The sequence below is a fragment of the Thamnophis sirtalis genome, unplaced genomic scaffold (genome assembly GCF_051295495.1).
Source record: "Thamnophis sirtalis isolate CommonGarterSnake01/CBP01778 unplaced genomic scaffold, rThaSir2_p1.2 scaffold_11, whole genome shotgun sequence".
Lineage (NCBI taxonomy): Eukaryota > Metazoa > Chordata > Lepidosauria > Squamata > Natricidae > Thamnophis > Thamnophis sirtalis.
The window spans coordinates 209,025-228,812 of NW_028261391.1; the positions used below are offsets into that span (position 1 = coordinate 209,025).

The following is a 19,788-nucleotide window of genomic DNA, read 5'->3' on the forward strand; positions in this document are numbered from 1 at the left end:
CACACAAGGACACCCCCCCCCCACAACATCCGTGTGCAGCTGTTATTGTCTCTCTTTCGTAGCTCTGCCTCTCCTAAAAAGGCCCTTGCAGCCCTGTGCAAAGCTTCCTTCAGAGCTCCTCGGTGGAGGCTGCTGCTCTTCCTGCCCGGTGGGGCTCCCAGGGGTCTGGATTGCCCGAGGGAAGACTGGGCAGCTGCTAGGAGAGGCATGCAGTGGAGTTTCATTCTGAAGCGGTTGGTCTTTGGTTTTTGTCTTTATTTTGGTTGGACAGCGATGATTGAGTTGTTGCTTTTCACGTTGTCGTTGGCTTAGTTGCTTGGCGAGTGAGCAGCCGTCCAAACCGAAGGAATGAATGGGTGAATAAACAGTTGCGTCAGGGAGGGATGCGATCCGGTTGAATCCTGTGCATACTTTTCCTTCTGCACTGGCAGCGTTTCCGGATTTGTGCACTTGCACAGCTCTTCTCAGCAGAAGCCGTGAAGCGGAAATTGGGGGCTCTGACCTCGTGCTCCTCCTGAGTCCAGGTGTGGCTCCCTTTGAGCCACACCTGGACTTCTGGCACCTCTCTTTCTTCCCTGCAGGAAGTGGCTCCATGAGCCGGGAAACAGATTCTTGGGGAGCGTTTCAAGCTTGAATCCCGAGTGGGGCGTCTTCTATGCCAGCGTTTCTCAACCGTGGCGACTTTAAGTCAGGCGGACTTCAATTCCCAGAAATCCCCAGCCGGCAAAGCGTTGAATGTCTTGACTTAAAGCCGCCACGGTTGAGAAGGACTCTTATGGGCTCTTCCGCCATCTGCTGACGGAGCAGATGAGGGACAAGGCTTTGCAGGGATGGCGAGAGGCCGCCGCCAGGGGAGCAGGCAAGACCCCCTCATTCCTGCCACCAGTCTGCCACACCTCCAGCCGAAACCCAGTCGCCCACCCCCAATTCTCCTTCCGTGCTGTGGAAGCTAAAGATGACCTCGCAAGCCCCCTTTTCCCGACGGCTGGGCGCCCCGGAGGCCTCGGGTGCATCTGCCTGTTTTCTTACGAGGAAGTAAGGAGTTGGGCAAACGGGGGCAAATTCAAGGCACGCAGGGGGGGTTCTCAATCAAGAGGCCTCCTGGCAAAATGAGAAATAACCGAGTCCGGAAGGAAGGAGCATTGAACGAAGGAGAGCAGAAGGGAGCGATCAAAATGGAGAGAATGAGAACGCCTGAAGGAAGAGTGTTTGTTTGTATCCCACCTTCATTATTCTTACTAATAACTGGCACAGGAAGAGGAGATCGGCCCGCTTGCCCCCTGATTCGTTTTGGCCGACAGAAACAGAAATACAGGACCCGCTGTGCCAAGGGGAGTCCACGCACCCCTTGAAGCGGCAATTGAAGCCTCTCGCCCACCGACTCTGACCTGGCCCTCAAGGCCCTTTGGCAGGCAGCCCTCAGGGTCTCCCTCGGGGGGGGGGGTCCCTGGGGGCAGGGCAGGCACAGCCAGGGTGGAGGAGCGGGAGGGAGGGGAGGGAGGGGGGCCACCGGCAGCCAGGCTTTTCTGAGAGCCTCCCTAAAGGGAGAAGATGGGAGAGGAGGGGTGGAAGAAGGGCAGATGGCTGGGTCAAGGGAAGGGGAGCCAGGCCTCAGGCTGGAGGCCCCAGGGACTCTCTCTCTCCTTCCTAAAAGCCTCCAGTGTTGAAGTTGAAGGGAATGTTGGTTGGACAATCAAGGTAAAGGGCCTCCTGCCTGAGAAGGGGGCTGGACTAGAAGACCTCCAAGGCCCCATCCAGCTCCATGACTCTGTCATTCTGTTAGTGAGCAATGCTGGCATTCAGCCCTCCCTCCCTTTCCCTTGCCTTTCTCCCTCATCTGCTGGCTGTTTTCCCCCCAAAGGGAAGAGTGGGATGGGGGGGGTGTCATCAGTCATGGGGGCAGTTTGTGAGCCTGCCCCCCCCTCCCCGGTCCTATCCTCTGGCCACAAAGCCCCACCCCCACCCCCCGGGGCAGCCTCCCAGTCTTCGAGTATTTTTTTCGAGTATTTATTAATACTTATAGGCCGCCCTTTTCCCTGAGGGGACTCAGGGCAGCTTACATAAAATGAGGGGAGGGGGTATACAAACAATAGACACACACAACACATAGAGTAAAATAATAAGCAACATTCATTCATCATTCGGGTGGGGGCAATTATCTTTGTCCCCAGGCCTGACGGGATAGCCAGGTCTTGAGGGCTGTGCGGAAGGTCTGGAGGGTGGTGAGGGTACAAATCTCCACAGGGAGATCGTTCCAAAGGGTCGGAGCTACTACTGAACAGGCTCTCCTCCATGTAGTTGCCAGTCGGCACTGACTGGCAGATGGAACTCGGAGGAGGCCTAATCTATGAGATCTAATTGGTCGCAGGGAGGTAATTGGCAGGAGGCGGTCTCTCAAGTACGCAGACCCACTACCATGAAGGGCTTTATGAGTGACAAGTAGCACCTTGAAGCGCACCCGGAGATCGACAGGTAGCCAGCGCAGCTCGCGGAGGATAGGTGTTATGTGGGTGAACCGAGGTGCACCCACAATCACTCGCGCGGCTGCGTTCTGGACTAGCTGAAGTCGCCGGATGCTCTTCAAGGGCAGCCCCATGTAGAGCACATTGCAGTATTCCAGCCTAGAGGTCACAAGGGCCCGAGTGACTGTTGTGAGAGCCTCCCGGTTCAGGTAGGGTCGCAACTGGCGCACCAGGCGAACCTGAGCAAATGCCCCCCTGGTCACAGCCGTCAGATGATGGTCAAAAGTCAGCTGTGGGTCCAGGAGGACTCCCAAGTTGCGAACCCTCTCTGAGGGGTATAGGGTTTGACCCCCCAGCCTGAGCGATGGAACACTGATCGAATTATTGGGAGGAAAACACAACAGCCACTCGGTCTTCTCCGGGTTGAGTACAAGCTTGTTAGCCCTCATCCAATCCATAACGGCCTCAAGACCCCGGTTCATCACGTCCACCGCTTCATTGAGTTGGCACGGGGCGGACAGATACAACTGAGTATCGTCCGCATATTGATGGTATCTTATCCCGTGCCTCCGAATGATCTCACCCAGCAGTTTCATGTAGATGTTAAATAGTAGGGGGGATAAGACCGAACCCTGCGGCACCCCATATGTTAGGGGCCTAGGGGTCGATCTCTGCCCCCCCACTAACACCGACTGCGACCTGTCCGAGAGGTAGGAGGAGAACCACCGTAACACAGTGCCTCCCACTCCCACCTCCCGCAGTCGTCGCAGAAGGATACCATGGTCGATGGTATCGAAAGCTGCCGAGAGGTCGAGGAGAACCAGGATGGAGGGATGGCCTCCATCTCTGGCTCTCCAAAGATCATCGGTCAATGCGACCAAAGCGGTTTCTGTGCTGTAACCGGGTCTGAAGCCTGACTGGAAGGGGTCGAGATAGCTTGCTTCCTCCAAGGACCGCCGAAGCTGGAAGGCCACCACCTTCTCAACAACCTTCCCAACAAAAGGGAGGTTGGAGACTGGACGGTAGTTGTTAAGGACAGCTGGATCCAGAGATGGCTTCTTCAGGAGGGGTCTCACCACCGCCGCTTTAAGTGCGGCGGGGAAGTGCCCCTCCCGAAGAGAGGCGGTAACAACCGCCTGGATCCAGCCTCGTGTCACCTCACTGCTGTTGACAACCAGCCATGAGGGACACGGGTCCAGTACACAGGTGGAGGCACTCACAGCTCTCATGGCCATGTCCATATCCCCAGGGGCAACATCCTGAAACTCAACCCAGAGGTGGTCTACCTCATCCTCTTGTGCTTCGGCTGGAACTGCAGGGATGGAGTCCAAATCCGACCGAAACCGAGCAATTTTGTCCGCTAAGAATTGGGCATAATCCTCAGCTCTACCCTGCAAGGGTTCCCCCGTATCCCTCCTATTTAGGAGGGAACGGGTTATCCTAAACAGTCTTGCTGGGTGCTTCTTTGTGGGCTGGGTGTCTTTGGTGCCGTCCCTGCAAGGCGGGCTCCCCAGGGCAAGCAGTGACCGCCGTATGTCCGTGCCAAAGCGTCGGCGCCTTTCCCCCTGTTTTGGGGTCTCGTGCTCGCCCCAGCTCTGAGCACAAAGCCGCCCATTGTGGAAGCAAGGAAGGGTTTGGTCGGAGGCATAATATCCTCCGCGCTTTTAGCCCTGCAGATAAGATCAGGACTCCTGCCTGCACGGCCCTCGGCCCCAGCGGCCATTTGTGTGCTTTGAATAGAGTGCGCTGCTCCCTCCGTCTGGGGGCCGAGGGCACATCCTCCGCCCCCCATTCAAGCCAGCCATTGTTGGCCTTTTCGGTGGTTGCGCTCCAGGGCGAGCTGTGCCAAGAGCCTTTCTGATAAAAGAGTTTAAGCACTTTGGAGACTTTGTTTTCTGAAGGTTCTGACAAAACAGTTCATTGGCAGGACTTCCTCCCAGATAGCAGGATGGCTATTAAGGAACGGCCTCAGCGATAAAAGCTGGCCAGGCAGCGGAGAGGCTGGAGGGGAGCTGCCGCTGCCGCTGCTGCTGCTGGCGCTGAAGGAGCCGGGCCGTGGGCTCCAAGCGCCTCAGGCGAACGGCCGGCTTGCCCTTCTGATGCGCGGCCTCTCCAGGCTTTCCTCCCTGGGGGTGAGCGAGGCGCCTGGGGGCCGGGGGACGATGGGCGCTTGGCAGTCTGGCTGGAGCAGGAGAAACGGGGAGGGGGGAGCAGCAAGGAGGGGAGGGGAGGGCTTCACCCACCAGGGTCTCCCTGGATCCTTTCAGCTTTGGTGTCTCGTGTTAGGGTCCCAAATAGAATCCGAAACCAGGCGTCCGGTCAGGTCTGCAGCCGTATTCCTTCTGGATCTTTGGCCTGCCATCTTGTCCTGCAGGGAGGTGCCAAAGCTGCAGAAGGCGGGGCTTGCTCTGGGGTGAGGGTGGGGGGGGTCGCGTTCTGTGGGAGTTCAGAGTTGACACTCTCCAGCTTTCTGTTGTAGAGGGGGGGGGGCTTTTCTCCCTTCGGCTGCCTTGCTTGGAAGGGCAGAATAATCTTGAGGACCAAGCTCAGCTTCATGGATTATAAAATGGGTTTTCTGTGCCCGGTTATCCTTTCTTCCTGAGGCCTTCCGATCTGGCAAGGAGGCGGGGACCCTATTTGCCTTTTCCGAGGGGCGGGGCCAGCCCTTCAATGGGACAACAGGCTGAGAGCAGCAGTGTTGTTATTTATTATGGTTGGTCAGCCAGATGTTTAGAGAGGAGTTGGTCGCCTTATCCTCTTATCGGAAACTGGGGTGTTCCGGTGTTGTTGTTAGATGGTATTACAGGTCTTGTCCCAAAAGTTAAGCCCTTCGGAGCCAAGCTGCCCTTTGCAATTGACTGGTGGTGATTTGGTCAATGCCGCCCGTGTTCAAGCGGTGCTCCAGGTGTCTTCCGATGGCACCCAAAGCGTCTCCCATTGCTATAGGTCTGGTCCTCGCTCTCTTCGGCCACAGTCATTCAACTTCCGTTTGCAGGTCTTTGTAAGTTGGATTTTCTCCAGTTTTTCTATTCGGTATCTCCAGATATTGTAAGATCCATTATTCAGATATTACTTCTTCTTTTTTTTTTTGTCTTCTGAAAAGTTGTAAAGTCTAGAATGTTCTGTGCCTGGTCTGTGTCGGTTTGCCTTCTAAAGTCCCGGAGCACTTTAGAGTTCCTTTCTTTTCAATGACTTTCTCTGTTTTATGATCCCACCAATTTTTCCTTGCAGGCAAAAATGGTATTTCTTGAAGATCTCTGTGGCTACCTTGCCATGCCGTTGCTTGTAGTCGGTCCTTGTGATTTTCTTGCAGCAGCTGCTAATCAAGTGGTCTCCTTCTCCTCCTGCATCGGTTCTCCAGGCTGGGTTTGGAGCAGCCAGAATTAGCTCCCTTCTTCAACTCTCCTGCTCTGAGCCATTTGCCACGTCTCGTGGTTACCTGCCTTTCCCCCCCCCCCCAATGTAGTGGCCCCGTGATACTTTTGTCTTCTTCCGGTGCCTCTTTCCTGTTCTTCATTTGGTCTTCCTCGTAGGCCGTTTTGGTCTCCCCGGTGCTCAGGAAGCGTCAGTGCATCTCCTTCGCTGTCCTTCAGATAGTCCCCCAAGGCCCTTTTCACTCCTCCAACTGCCTTGCGTACTTGCAACGTTCCCCGCCCCTCCGTTTTCCTTGGGAGGGAGAGTCTGTCAACACTGCTGTGTGGATACCTTGTTTTTCTGACCTTCCTATCCTTTAGTTCTGCTTGGGTCCAGGTCACTCGTACGGCTGGAATTGCCCAGGTGTCGGCTCCCTCGGTGCTGTTTCCTCCTCTGAGTTTTTCACTCTCCCGGCGCCTTCACTTCTCACCACCTCCTTGACTTCCGCGTGCCTGACGTTGTTGGTTTGAAGGATGCCCAGGTGTTTTTAGTGGCTGTCTTCACCCAGGCAGACTTGGTGTTATTTGCAGAGGCCTCTGGATTCCTTCAGCGTTACTGTTTTCCCCTGTTGATGCTAAAGGAGGCATCTTCATCCAGGCCAAGCTCTCCACTACACCCGTATCCTCTTATTCCTCCCTTCCCTCCCACAACAGGTAAGAAGAGGGTGGACCTCCTTCTTCCTCTTCCTCCTCCTCCTCCTCCTCCTCCTCCTTCTTCTTCTTCTTCTTCTCCTTCCTCCTCCTCCTCCTCCTCCTCCTCCTCCTCCTTCTTCTCCTTCTTCTTCTTCTTCCAAGAACACATTCTTAGATCAGTTCGGACAGGAGCATGGATTCTGGAAGATGCTTTATTTTGGGGTCCAAATCTAAAGGGCAGATTTTTAACTTACTCAGGGGGAGGCCCCAAGTTGGCTTTACTAGTGCAGTAAGAAGTGAGTTTTACAAGGAGTTTTAAGAGCTGCTCAGCTTGAGGTGGCATTTCCCCCCACCCAGTGACAGCACCTGGGGCTGCGCTTGTGGGGAAAGAGCGCTTGCCTCGTGGCCTCCTTGGGGGCCGGTTGTCCCTTTGGGGACAGCGGCTGACCTCCCTCTTCCGGGGGTCTCCTGGGAGTTTGACTAACTGGGTTTTATTCTCTCGGGAGCGTCACTCCCACCTTCACCGTGGGACGGCCAGAGGCCCCAAGTCTCCCCTGGCTCTGGAAGAAACGGGGAGGAGGCCGAGGCTGGCTGCTTGTTTCTCCAAAGGCAGCCTAGGCCCCAGGAGCAGGGTGGGGGGATAGCCCCCCTGCCCTTTGGAGGTCATGCTGAGCTCCGAGCAACGGGCCTGATGGCCACCTGGGTACAGAGAGTGCTGGGCGAAATGATGAGCGTCCTCCCATGGACAAGGAAGGGAGCAGCTGGAGCGCCCACTGGGTGGGAAAGCCCACCGGGCGTGGAATCACAGGCCAGGTCTTTAAAAGCCCCCCTTCTCCTGGGCAGAAGGAAGCCCCTTGCTGCCTCCCCTTGGCTCTGGCCTGTGAAGCCTCTGGGGATGGCTGGGAGCCCTGTGGTTCTTTGCCTCCCTCCCTCTTCCCTGCAATTGGAGAGGAACCTTCTGGACTCTGCCAGAAAACTCCCCCCTCCCCCTTTAACTTAGATTGATTTAGATTTATGCAAAGGCCTTAAACTAAAAACTGGAGGCGGGGAGACAGCCGCTTGTAGGGCCTGAGCCCAGGGAAGGTCGCCCGAGTGGTGGGAAAGAAGGGAGCTCTCGGTACAAAACGGGAGACGGAGGAAGCAGACAAACATGGGGTCAGTCAAAAGGCCCCCAGATGCCCCCCCCCCCCACACCAATCCTCAAAGGACGAGGGAGAGGCTTTGGGGGAACGTCCTGGCCCAGGGCTGCCTTGACTGGAACTTGGTGGGAGGAAACGCAAGGCTGGAATGTGCAGCCAGAAGGATTTAAATGGTTCAAAAGAAACAGACCTAACAAAGGTAGAGTAGCACTAGATGTGAGAAATAACTACACCTCTGCAAAAGAAAAACTCCTTGGTTGCATTTGAATTAAGATCAAAGTGGGGGGGGGAGAGAGAATGATGTGGGCTGCAGCTACCAGAAAGGTGATAGTGGAATCAAGATCCGGTGGGGGGGACGGGGGACAGTGCTGCTTTAGGACGGTTAAGGGGGGCGAGGTACCTTCAGCCTGTTGAAAGGAAAGATTAGGGCTGACGGGTCTCCCAGTCACGGTTGATAAAAAATTGATGATTTTTATCAAACTTACTTTAATAAAATGCTCTTGGAGTAAACATCTATCTAAGGATAGTTTTCTATTTAAGATGTATTAATAATTTAGTTTATTCAGCATGAAACGGAGCTTAGTTGTGTCCCACGAGGAGGCTGTATATTCTGCAGTATCGGGACTGTCGGTGAGTCAAGAGCGGGTCAGAGGAGGAGCCGCTGCAGGACATCGATGGCAGCTGCCCTTCAAAACCATGACTTGATTTAAGCCAAGCCTTTTTACTGGTGACTTAAATCATCATTTAAATCCAATCCCCCGTGGCTGAAGGGGCTGCCCCGGGGAAGAGGGCTTCAATCTCTCCTCCAAAGCACCCGGTGGCTGGACTGGAGGTAACTCGATGGAAGATGGTTAAAGAGAGACGCAACCTAGGAGTGAGGCAGAAGGAGGAAGCCGTGGAACGGCTGTCCTCCAGAGGTTGTGCTGGCTCCGTCAGAAGAGGCTGGGCAGCCATTGGCCCAGCCTAGTTTGGGGCCTTGGACAAGGAGCCCCTCCTGACTCTCCTCCTTCCCCCCACCCCCCTTTGTCTTTTCCCTCCGAGGGGGAGGCTGGGGAACGAGGTGGAGCCCTCTGGCAGGGAGAGGAGGGGGGCAAAGGTCCACTCGGGAGCCCTGAGAGAGGGAGACGGTGGCAGCTCTGCCCTTTGCCCTCCCGGGGGCTTCCTGCGGTGGGTGCTGCTGACGCAGGCGGCCCAGGGCTTCCCCTGCACCCAGGTGGAACCAGCCGGGGCTCGCTGGAGCTCATCCGTTGCACAAACAAGCCCAGCCTCCCTGGGAGGCGTCAGGCATTGCTGGCAGCATCACCTTATTTCCTGGTCCGGGGAGTCCAGGATGGCGAAAGAAGGGGAGAGGCACACCTGCCACCATCCCTTCCTGTCTTCAGCAGAGGAACAGAGACCGGAGGGGCAGAGAAAACGCCAAGGAGGGAGGGGGGGTGGCCAGGTGTGGCTCTTCAGGTGCAGCTGCCTTGCATGGCTGACAGGCTTGGTTTCTGTTTACTTCAAGAGGATTTCTACACAGATAGCCCTCCACTGAAGGCGGATTCCCTCTGCTAAGCACCTCCTGCCCCATTGGATGATCTCGTCTCACCACAGTTCAAGTGAATCCCTGCAGCTGTTCAGGGAGAGGCGGGGGGAGAGGCGGGGGGGGGGGGTTAAGGAAATCCGGCTTCCCCCAGAGACTTTGCTTGCTGCAGGAGGGGAAGCTGTGGCCGTCCTACAGCCATGCCGGTGGTTCTTTCAAGGAGAGGCTGGACTGCCATTTGTCAGAAAAGGTGTAGGGGGGTTGGACTAGATGACCTACAAGGTCCCTTCTAACTCTGTTCATCTGTAAAGTGTCCAAACTTTGATCCCATCACTGCGGGGAGGCTGCGGCGCTCGTAAACAAGTGTGAAAAACGCTCATAAGTGGCCTTTTTTCAGTGCTGCTGTAACTTCGGATGGCCACTAAATGAGTGGTCGTAGGTTGAGGGCTGCCTGCACCCCCTTTTCTAGCCGAAGGATGACAAGGAGCAAAAGCTGTGCATCCTTTCCAAGAGCTCCCTTGTAGAGTCCAGGCCAGGGATTTCCTCCGGGCTGTGGCCACAGAGCCCGTGCCCCCCTCTTCTCCCCCCCACCACCAAGCGGGCGAGAGTTGTGGGGTTTCTCTCCAGAGGGGCTTTGCCCGAGGAAGGCCAAGGCAGAAGGCAGAGCAGCTCTTAGTAAATGGGCTTCAACTCAGCCCTCCTCCCGCGTGGCTGGGCGTGGCTGGGCGGGGAATTCTGGGAGCTCTTAAAGGGGCCGAGGTTGAGAAACTCTGGTTTCAAAGCTGCTTCCTTTTTCTCCCCCAGTCCGAGGTTCCCTGGGACCAAGCTAAGAATCCAGCATCATGGACAATGAAGAGAACGTCCTCCAGGAAGGCGAAGAAGAGGAGCTGGTAAGCCCTTCATCCTCATCTCCCTCCCTCCCCCCTCCCAGGCTTAACTCCATGGCATCAGACACACAGACAGACACAGACACACAAGCACATACACTCGCAGCTGCAGGCAATAGTTGAGCAGAGACGAAAGGTTCCCTGCAGCCATTCCAAGCCCTCCCACAGGTTGGCCAAGATCTCGCCTGCCTTCAACATGCCCTCCTCACCCGTGGGAGTCCCCTGGGCCTCTCGGGTCAGGCCCTCGCTCTCTCAGCCCAGCCTACCTCACATGGCTGTTTGGGGAGATGAATACCCATGGAGACCTCCTAGACCTATGGGAAAATCCTTCCTTCCTTCCTTCCTTCCTTCCTTCCTTCCTTCCTTCCTTCCTTCCTTCCTTCCGAAGATGTGAAGGTGAAAGCTCCCGCAGGGGCCCCAACAAGCTGCACCCCCATCTCTATAGCAATAGCAGTTAGACTTATATAGCGCTTCATAGGGCTTTCAGCCCTCTCTAAGCGGTTTACAGAGTCAGCATATCGCCCCCAACAACAATCCGGGTCCTCATTTCACCCACTTCGGAAGGATGGAAGGCTGAGTCAACCCTGAGCCTAGTGGGATTTGAACAGCCGAACTGCAGCTAACAGTCAGCTGAAGTGGCCTGCAGTGCTGCATTTAACCACTGCGCCACCTGGGCTCTAGGCAAATGGGCCCTCAAGCTCCTTGGGCTGGTGGCATTCGGCCCAAGAGCCGCTGTAGCTGTGCCCAGCCAGGCTGTGGGGGGAGGGGGCGGGGGGGTGCCCTTCCGCAGGAGTCCTGCCAGGCTCAGCCTCCTCTCTCCGTCTGTGCAGAAAATCTACGGGTACAACTTCTGCCGGTGGAAGCTGGTCTTTGTGGCCGGAGGGGTGCTGTGCTCGGGTGGCCTCCTCCTCCTCCTCCTCTACTGGATGCCAGAGTGGCGAGTCAAAGCCACCTGCCAAAGGGCTTCGCTCAGGCACTGCCAGGTGGTCCTGCTGAGAACAACCGTAAGCCGGGCAGCTGCGGGGGGGTGGGGGCCTTTTGGGGCCGGGTCTGTCCCCACCTGCTCCTCCGGATTCAGGAATGGTCCTTAGCGCCTCCCCCTCAGGCCTTCTGCTTCGAGAGCCAGCGGGCGGTGGGGGTGGCTCGTCTTTCCTGGTGGGATCCACCTTTTGATGCTGTTTTCCTGGCTAAGGTGTTGTCATAAAAAGCATGGAAGGAAATGGAGGTTGGGTCGGAGGGCATGCTGGCACCTAAACCTGGGTTAGCTAACCCTGGGCGGCTCCCCCTTTGTCGCCTGGGCCCCAGAGAGCCCGCTCCGCACGGCCAGGCGGCTCTGAGGGCAGGAGGAGGGCTCTGTCAGGGCGGCCCAAGCGGGTCTCGGAGGGTTGGCAGCCTCCCGCGACTGCAGGAACCGGAATGGAAAGGCCTCCTCCTCCCTCTTTTCCTCCTCCCTCCGAAGGACGAATTCCAGAGCTGGTTCTGTGCAAAGGTCCGCACGGTCTTCTCCCTGGGCCCCCACCCCTTACAGGCCCCCCCAGAGCTGGCCTCGGAGAAGGTGGCCAATGGCTCCAGCACTCCTCTGTGCGTCCCTCCCTCGGACGAGAACAGCAGCAGCGCCTTGAACGGCCACCCCCAGGCCCCCCAGCTCCTCCAGGTACCCAGCACGGGCAGAGCGGCCTGGCGAGGCCTCCTTTCGCCAGCGAGGCTTCCGGGAGGCTTCCCTGATGGGGCCACAAGCGAAGGAGCCCCCCGTTCGGCTTGCCTCTCCTGTGGGCATTCTGACCCAGGGAAGTGGGGCGAGGAGGGGGGCAGCAGGTGGAACCCCTGCTGAGTCCCCCCCTGAAGCGGCAACCCGGCGTGTGTTTCTTGCCTTCCAGCTGCGCTATTTCACCCACCACAGCGTGAAGTATTTCTGGGATGAGGCCGTCCAGAACTTCACTTCCATAAAGTAAGAGGCGCTGAGAGGGGGAGGCCCTGGCAGCACGAGGGCTTCACCCGCCTGGGCCGGCCTTTCACACAGCCCTCCCCTCCCTTCCCTGCAGAGGCTTGGATGACTCCGCGACCTGCGCGTCCATCCATCGGGAACACAGCACGGGGCTGACGAAGGAGACGCAGGACTACAGGTGAGCCCCATGGCAAGGAACACGGGGAGGGGGGGCTCCCCCCCCACCAGCTTCCCCCTCAGCAACAGCTGCTGCTTCTCTGCCTCTCGGCCAGCAATGTCACCTCTTCCTCCCCACACACACACACACTCGGCTTGCAGGTCCTTGTGGCCATCCGGAAAGGGCCCAGAGGTGCCCAGGAACCCCTGCAGGACCGTCGGCCTCCGAGTGTGTGTGTGTGTGTCCCCCCACCTTGCCCGGCCAGCTCTTCTTCCTCCTCCTGGCTGGTCAGTGCTGGGGGGCCGTTTTGGGCAGCAGCCGCCAGCTAAATTTCTGCCCTTTTCCTTTTTTCATCTCCTTCGGATGCAGGAAGATTTTCTACGGACTGAATGAAATTGCGGTCAAAGTGCCTTCCATTTTCAAACTGCTGATTAAAGAGGTGAGCCTTCTGCCTCGGAAGAGGGGTGGGGTGGGGGGGGCTGTCCTTGGCCCCCGGGGTCTTGGGAAAGCATGAGCAGGGAGGGAGGCTGGGGGAGACTCCCAATCTCCCAGGGGCCCCCGTGTCTCAGGCTGCTGCCGCCGCCGCCTGCGTGTTCCTGTGAAAAAGTCGGTGTCAGGGTTGGGCTATGCACAGGAGCCCCCCAACGTCTCTTCATGGGCTGCTTTTAACTCGCTGCGTCACCTAAAAGTGTTCCCGCTCCTTAAGCAGAGTCTGGTTGCTCTGCTTCCGGGATCCTGGGGTGGGAAGAGGCCAGGCGTGGACAGAGTGGGGGTGTGGGGGGAGCAGGACTGGGCCATCACCCTGAGGGGGGAGGCCTTTGCAGGTGGGTGTAGGGCAGGTATGTGCAAGCGTGCCGACCTCAGCTCCCAGAATTCCCTGGCCAGCAGGAATCACTGCTGCGGTGCCCAATTTCCTTTTGCTTTTATGGAATGAACTTTAAAGAAAACAAAGAGAAGGAAAACTAACAATAAAGAAAAAGGAAATGAAATTAAAAATCAAAAGTAAAATATATATATGCACAAATGCATTTGAGTAAGGAACTGTCCTTCCTTACAATCAACCTGTAGCTAATCTGTTTCAATGCCTGATTCTGTCCTAATATCACCAACGCTGGAAGCTACTGGATAGCTGAGGAGGCCCCGTGCTTCTCTTTCCCGAGCTGGAGAATATTTAAGTAGGACCCAGGGGATCCAATTCCTTGGTCCAGGCGCCAGTTTTCCCATAATAAGAATATAGCTCCAGGGGATCTAATATTAAATCTTCTCTCAAATTGAGTCTTAAAGCTTTTGGGACCTGCAGCCTTTAAGTGAAACATTCGTCTCCAGCATCTTCCCAGGGAAACAGCTGAAGGCAACGGGAGCTGAACTCCTGTTATGTCAAAGTTTGCCTGTCGAACCCACCCATCGCAACAGAAAGGCATCAAGTGCAAGTGTGCGTGCGCGTGTGATAGGCAGCTGAGTGTGCCAGAGCTCCAGGCTGAGCCTGGGCAGGCCCTGTGGCTGCAAAGCCTTCCCCAGAGCCCTCGGAGAGGGGAGAAAAAAAACACACGGCCATTTTCCTCCCTCAGGAGCCTCCCCCCCAAAGGATGGCTCTCCCCACCCTCAGGACCCCACTTTCCTAGAAGCAGTGCCTGGGCGAGGGACCCCCGCAGCCCCTCCTCAGGGTTGGGGCCCTTGCAGAGTGCCCAGGGGCCGCCCTCTGCGACCTCCACCGTGGTGGGAAGCCACGGGAGATCCCAGGTGGATCCTGGACGCTGCGGTCGTGCAAGGTTCGCCTCATGGCAGCCACTGGGACTGCCACAAATGCCACGTGTGGGCCAGCACGGCCCTGCGACATCAGCCCCCCCCCCCCCCCCCGGGACAACCGTCTGGCTCAGGGACGGAGTTCCCAGGCGCTTTTGTCCCCGGAATGGCTGCTTTCCGCCTGGATCTCAGGAAGGCTCCCGACTGAGATGCCCCCTGCGGACCTTTGGGGGGGCCCCAAAGAAGGCTTTCCACTAAGGGGGGGGGGCACCCGCAATTTGGTGCTGTAAGAAATGCAAAAGGCCTAATTCAAGATGTGGAAAACCATCAGGCAGCTGCACGTATTTAAATCCCCCCACAGCCGTTTGTGAGACCTTGGGCTGAACGTTAGGAAAGTAGATGTTGCCCCTGAATAGGGAATTCAGCATTCGGACAACCCGGCGGAGGAGACGGCTGCTCTCTAACCCTCCTTTCTGTTTCTCTCTGTTTCTCTCTCCCCCCCCCGACACCCCCCCCCCCGGCAGGTCCTCAATCCGTTCTACATTTTCCAGCTGTTCAGTGTGATCCTCTGGTGCACGGATGAATATTACTACTATGCAATTGCCATTGTGATCATGTCCCTGATCTCCATCGCCAGCTCTCTCTACAACATCCGGAAGGTGGGGCCGGGGGGGGGGGGGGCAGAGGGGCCACAAGCCCTGCGGGGGCCTCGGATTCTTTTACTGTGGCTGCTGCTCTGCATGATCAGCTGGCTGGGTTGGCACCACGGGCCAAGCGTGGGTTATTTTTAACTGACCGAGTGAATCCGTCCAGCTGGGTTAGTTTAGCACCCAGGGCCTCTGAGCAAACGCTCCAGTTGGTTATTGGGTTAAGTATGTTGGTGCACAAAGGGAGCCTTGGTGTTCCCAGCGCGTTGCGTCGTCCTGCCCTAAGCCGGCATGGCTGTGCCTGGTCTTGGATGGTGTCCTTCCTTGGCATCAGTTTGCCTGAGAGACGTCCCGGATCCTGCCGTCGATGGGCCGCCTACTCCATGCTGCCCAAACGTCCGAAGGTCCAGAGACATTTCAGAGCAGATGACTCTGACGCTGAAAAGCTCACGAAGCCTTTTGAATGTTCGACGTTTCTGCATAAATGACTCAGAAATAAATATGTATAGTTTTGGATCCCTTTCTTCAATGAAGAGGTTAGCAGGTCTAATATTTTTGACTAATTGGATTCGCTTTATCTGCTTTTAGGGCTTGGGTGGAGAAGGGAGCCCATTCTGGGTCCTATTTATGCAGAAATAATGGAAATTCAAAACGGTTCACAGACGTTTAAGCACAGCTCTGGAAACCCGAAAGTGCCGGTCGCAGGGGACCCATTTGGGGCACCCCCATTATAGCAGCCTCTGCAGAGAATCGGGCAGAAGGACCGTGCTGGACCCCTGGGCGGCCTTCAGGAGCCCCCAGAAGTAGCTGGCAAGGAGGGAGCCTGGCGGGTTTGATCCACTGAGGTTCCCCCCAGGATTATCCTTAGCTCACAACCATCAGTCAAGCGGCAATAAGATCAATAAGCGATTAAGATGAAAGATAGCGAGCACGGAGAAGCAAAAAGTCTTGCCAAAGTCCTGGGCAATCAGCCAATTATTTCAGAATGTGTCTTCTAATTCCCCCCTCCTCCCTCCCAATTTGTCTGGTGCCACAAGCGTTTGCCCGGGGTCTTGCAATTGGTGCCACATCCGGCTGGGGTGCCAGGCGCAGCCTCAAGTGAAGCCCAAGGGAGATTTTTGCGCTGCGAATGGGTGTGTGTGTGAGTCATCCTTTGAAAGGCAGACCAGGATTATGGTTTCCTCTGCAGACTCGGTTTCCAGGTGCTCCTTAGTTCATCCCTGAATTTGGGTTTCAGGAGCGAAGAGATAAGGCCCGCCAGCTGCTTTGGCCGTACCTGGAGGCCTCGGCCGGCTGGCCAAGGGGACGTGGAGACGCTCTGCACGGCCCCTCCTGGGAAGCCTCTCGGCTCTGATGGGGATTCCCCAGGAGGCCGGAGGGCCAGGCCGGCTGGACCCTGAGGCAGCGCTGGGCCCCGCAGAAAAGCTCTTCCAGCTCCAGGGGCCTCGCCTGCCTCTGTGGGACCGTGCGGCTCCAAGAGGGGGGGATGCCTCCCAGGGCAGTCCGGCTCATAGGAGCTCTTCCGCCTTCCCTGGTGGCTGGAGGGGTGGCTGGGATGGCTCTGCCAGGCTCGGGGCGTCCGGCTAGCAACGTTTCCCTCTCCCCCCTTCAGCAATACACGATGCTGCACGACATGGTGGCAGCTCACAGCGTCATCCGGGTCTCCATCAGCAGAGCCGACCACGGTAGGATGGGCCGGGCAGGAAGGGAGGGGGGCCTCCAGGGGGGCCTCTTGGGGGCCCCTGCTTGAGCCCCTCCTGAGGTGGAAGCTGCCCTGGGGCTGGGGGGCGAGGGGGCTTTCCAAAGCAGCAGGCGAAGGCTTCAAAGCTGGGCTTGGCCTGGGGGCAGGTCCAGTTGCTGCCAAGTGTGTGCAGGACGGGCTTCTCCCTCGAGGGACGGTGGCCCTTCCGGGGTGGGGGTCCCTCCCAGAGTCTTTGCCAGCTGCTTTCTGCACCGTCAGCCTCCGGGGGGGGGAGGGAGGTGTACGAGGGGCTTTGCCCGTTTCCAACCCTCTCGTGCCCTTCAGGTGTGGAAGAGGTTCTGTCCACGGACCTGGTGCCTGGGGACGTCATTGTGGTCCCGCTTCGGGGAATGATCATGCCCTGCGATGCCGTGCTTCTCAGCGGCACCTGCATCGTCAACGAAAGCATGCTGACGGGTGAGTCGGAGGGGCGCCTGCCCCGTGCCCGCAGCCAGGCCCACCGTGCCGCGGGTGGCCCGGGCAGTGAGCAAGCCCCTCCTTCCCTCCTCAGGGGAGAGCGTCCCCGTCACCAAGACCAACCTGCCCAACCCGTCCAAGGACTGCCAGGCCCTGGAGGACGAAGTGTACGACCCGGACGGGCACAGGAGGCACACCCTCTTCTGTGGCACCACCGTCATTCAGACCCGCTTCTACACCGGGGAGCTCGTCAAGGCCGTGGTCGTCCGAACAGGTACGTCTGCACTGGGTGGGAAGGAGGCTGCATGGTGGGGGAAGGCTGCCCCCCCCCCCATCATCCTTCCCCGTCTCTCTCCCCCATCACTGCCCGAATACCAATCAGGCTAGAGCTGGGCAGGACCTTAGAGGTCAACAAGGAATGGCTCCGGACTCCCCCCGGCTCCTTTCCTATGGAAGGTCTTTCTCCTCCGCCCTCCGTTCCCCCCGGAAGACGAGGCTCCGTTCCTCCTTCCCCCCATTGGAGGGAGCTGCCCTGGGCGCCAGCTTCACCCGCCTGCCTGGGCCCCTGGCTCTTCTAGCGGGCGGTAGCCTCCAGGCCCCCTTCTGACCCGCTCTTTGGGGATCCAGGCTTCAGCACGTCGAAAGGGCAGCTGGTGCGCTCCATCCTGTACCCAAAGCCCACCGACTTCCAGCTCTACCGCGAGGCTTACCTCTTCCTGCTCTGCCTGGTGGGCGTGGCCGGCATCGGCTTCCTGTACACCATCGTCATCAGCATCCTCCACCAGGTAGGCGGTCAAGGGCTGCGGTGTGTGCCCCCCCCCCCATGCCCTTGCTTGCTTAGGGTCTGCCCTTAGGCGGGGGGGGGGGGCAGTGCGAACAATGCCTTTGTTGGCCACAAAGCCGCCTCCTGGGCCAGGCGTGCCTGCTGGGGCGTCCAACAGGGCTGGGCTGGACGGCCAGAAGCGCCTCCCCCCCCCCCAAAGGCTTCCCCCAGCTCTGGCAAGGAGGTTGACCCCCAGCCCTCCTTCCAGGTCCCCGCTCACATCATCATCATCGAGTCCCTGGACATCATCACCATCACGGTCCCTCCGGCTCTTCCGGCCGCCATGACAGCCGGCATCGTCTACGCACAGCGGCGGCTGAAGAAGGTCGGCATCTTCTGCATCAGCCCCCAGAGGATCAACATCTGCGGGCAGCTGAACCTCGTGTGCTTTGACAAGGTCCGGCCTCGGCTCCTGTAGCCCCTCTCTTGGCTTTGCGAGGGGGAGGGGGGCATACTCAATGCAGTCCCAGCCTCTGTCTATCCTCCAATGGGCTGGTCTTTCCTGGCCACTTTTGGGGGGGGGTTCCGTGGCCTTCAGTGGGCTTGTCTGAGGTTGGGTCTTTCTGGCTGTGGCCCCCAAAGGCTGCAAAGGTGAAGCCAGGGCGGGGGCTCTCGGTCCCTTAGCCCCCACTCTGCCTAAAGCGCCCTTCTTCCCCCTAGACCGGGACCCTGACGGAGGATGGCCTGGACCTCTGGGGCATCCAAAGGGTGGAAAGCGCCAGGTGAGTCAGAGCAAAACCCTCTCCTGCTCCTCAGCCACTGGGTGCCCGGGACCCTGAGGGCCGCCCCACCTGCCCAGGGCTTGGGGGGGGGGCTTGTAGGTCGGCCCCCTCCCCTTGGTGCTTGGGTTGCCCGTTCCCTTGAAGGGCGGGTGAGTCTGCTGTGGCCAGAGGCGCCTTCCTCACCCTCCCTCCCTGCCTCTGCCTCCTTCAGCTTCCAGCTGCCCGAGGAGAGGGCCTGCAAGGAGAGCCTGGTGCGGTCGCCCTTCGTGGCCTGCATGGCCACGTGCCACTCCCTCACCAAGATCGAAGGGGTGCTCTCTGGGGATCCGCTGGATCTGAAGATGTTCGAAGCCACCGGATGGGTGAGGGGCAGAAGCTGGTCCTGGGGTGGGGTGGGGGCAGGGCCCCCCCACTGCCGGCTTGGGCTCTCTGGGGCTGATGGACGCGTCTCTTCCCTCCAGGTGCTGGAAGAGGCCACAGAGGAGGAAACGGCCCTTCACAACCGGATTATGCCCACGGTTGTCCGGCCGGCTAAGCAGCTTCTCCCGGACTTCAACGCTGGGAACAACAAGGAAATGGTGGGTCCCCCTTCCTCCCCCTCCCCCACCCTCGGCCTCCTCCAGCAGCCACCCCCAGGGCCCCCTCAGGGGAGCCCAGGCTCTGCCCAGCTGCGGGATGGCCGGGGACACACACACTGCGAGCCGTCTTGGGGGGGGGGGGCTCGCGTGGCTCAGGGCCCTCTCACCCCCCCACCCCCCGGGCTGCTGGGGAGTCTTCCGTGCCAGGCCACCCTGCAGAAAAAACTCTCCTCTCCTCCTCCTTCCCTTGCAGGAGCTGTTCCAGCTGTCGGTGAGTGCTCCCCCTGCCCCCTCGCCCGCCTGCCGGCTGGTCCTCAAGCCCCTCCCTTCACCTGCCCCTCCCTTGACCAGGCCAGCTACGAAATCGGGATCGTGCGGCAGTTCCCCTTCTCCTCCGCGCTGCAGCGGATGTGCGTGGTGGCCCGGATCCTGGGGGAGAAGAAGATGGACGCCTTTATGAAAGGGGCCCCGGAAGTGGTCGCAGGGCTCTGCAAGCCAGCCACCGGTAAGCCTCCCTCCCCCCCCCCATCTCCCCTGCCCCACCGCCCAGGGGGGAGGCTGGCCGGGGCGCTGCCGGCGTGAGCCTCAGCCGGTGGCCTCTCTTCCTTCCCCAGTGCCGGCGGATTTTGAGCGGGTGCTGGAGGAGTACACCAGGCAGGGCTTCCGGGTGATCGCTCTGGCTCACAGGAAGCTGGAGTCCAAGCTCACCTGGCACAAGGTGCAGAACGTGGCCCGGTGAGTGGAGGGGGGGCCCAGAGGAAGAAGGGGCTGGAACCCCAGCAACGTCCTTGGGGTTGCCCTCCACACCCTGCCCAAGCACAGGGATCCACCCGAAGGCTCTGCCTGGGCCCCAACCTGAAGCAGACACACACACACGCGCGCACTGAGCAGGACCTCCCAGGAGCCTCTGCTCTCAGAGTGGCCGCCGGCCTTGCCCGCTCTCCTGGCAGGGGATCTGT

The 19,788-nt window shown here is 58.7% G+C and overlaps 1 protein-coding gene across 2 annotated transcripts in view; it reads left to right on the forward strand.

The window, feature by feature from the left end:
* The window catches only part of ATP13A3 (ATPase 13A3), a 33,499-nt gene that overhangs the window by 4,092 nt on the left and 9,619 nt on the right, over nucleotides 1–19,788 (forward strand). For both annotated transcript variants that reach the window (XM_087724980.1, XM_087724981.1), the window contains exons 2-19: nucleotides 9,974–10,059; nucleotides 10,887–11,060; nucleotides 11,516–11,710; nucleotides 11,934–12,004; nucleotides 12,099–12,179; nucleotides 12,528–12,597; nucleotides 14,426–14,560; nucleotides 16,161–16,233; nucleotides 16,575–16,706; nucleotides 16,801–16,980; nucleotides 17,334–17,491; nucleotides 17,738–17,926; nucleotides 18,190–18,251; nucleotides 18,463–18,613; nucleotides 18,713–18,829; nucleotides 19,083–19,100; nucleotides 19,181–19,334; nucleotides 19,444–19,564. In XM_087724980.1, the coding sequence (XP_087581106.1) occupies nucleotides 10,012–10,059; nucleotides 10,887–11,060; nucleotides 11,516–11,710; nucleotides 11,934–12,004; nucleotides 12,099–12,179; nucleotides 12,528–12,597; nucleotides 14,426–14,560; nucleotides 16,161–16,233; nucleotides 16,575–16,706; nucleotides 16,801–16,980; nucleotides 17,334–17,491; nucleotides 17,738–17,926; nucleotides 18,190–18,251; nucleotides 18,463–18,613; nucleotides 18,713–18,829; nucleotides 19,083–19,100; nucleotides 19,181–19,334; nucleotides 19,444–19,564 (2,129 nt within the window). In that variant the 5' untranslated portion in view covers nucleotides 9,974–10,011. The remainder of the gene's footprint in view (nucleotides 1–9,973; nucleotides 10,060–10,886; nucleotides 11,061–11,515; nucleotides 11,711–11,933; nucleotides 12,005–12,098; nucleotides 12,180–12,527; nucleotides 12,598–14,425; nucleotides 14,561–16,160; nucleotides 16,234–16,574; nucleotides 16,707–16,800; nucleotides 16,981–17,333; nucleotides 17,492–17,737; nucleotides 17,927–18,189; nucleotides 18,252–18,462; nucleotides 18,614–18,712; nucleotides 18,830–19,082; nucleotides 19,101–19,180; nucleotides 19,335–19,443; nucleotides 19,565–19,788) is intronic.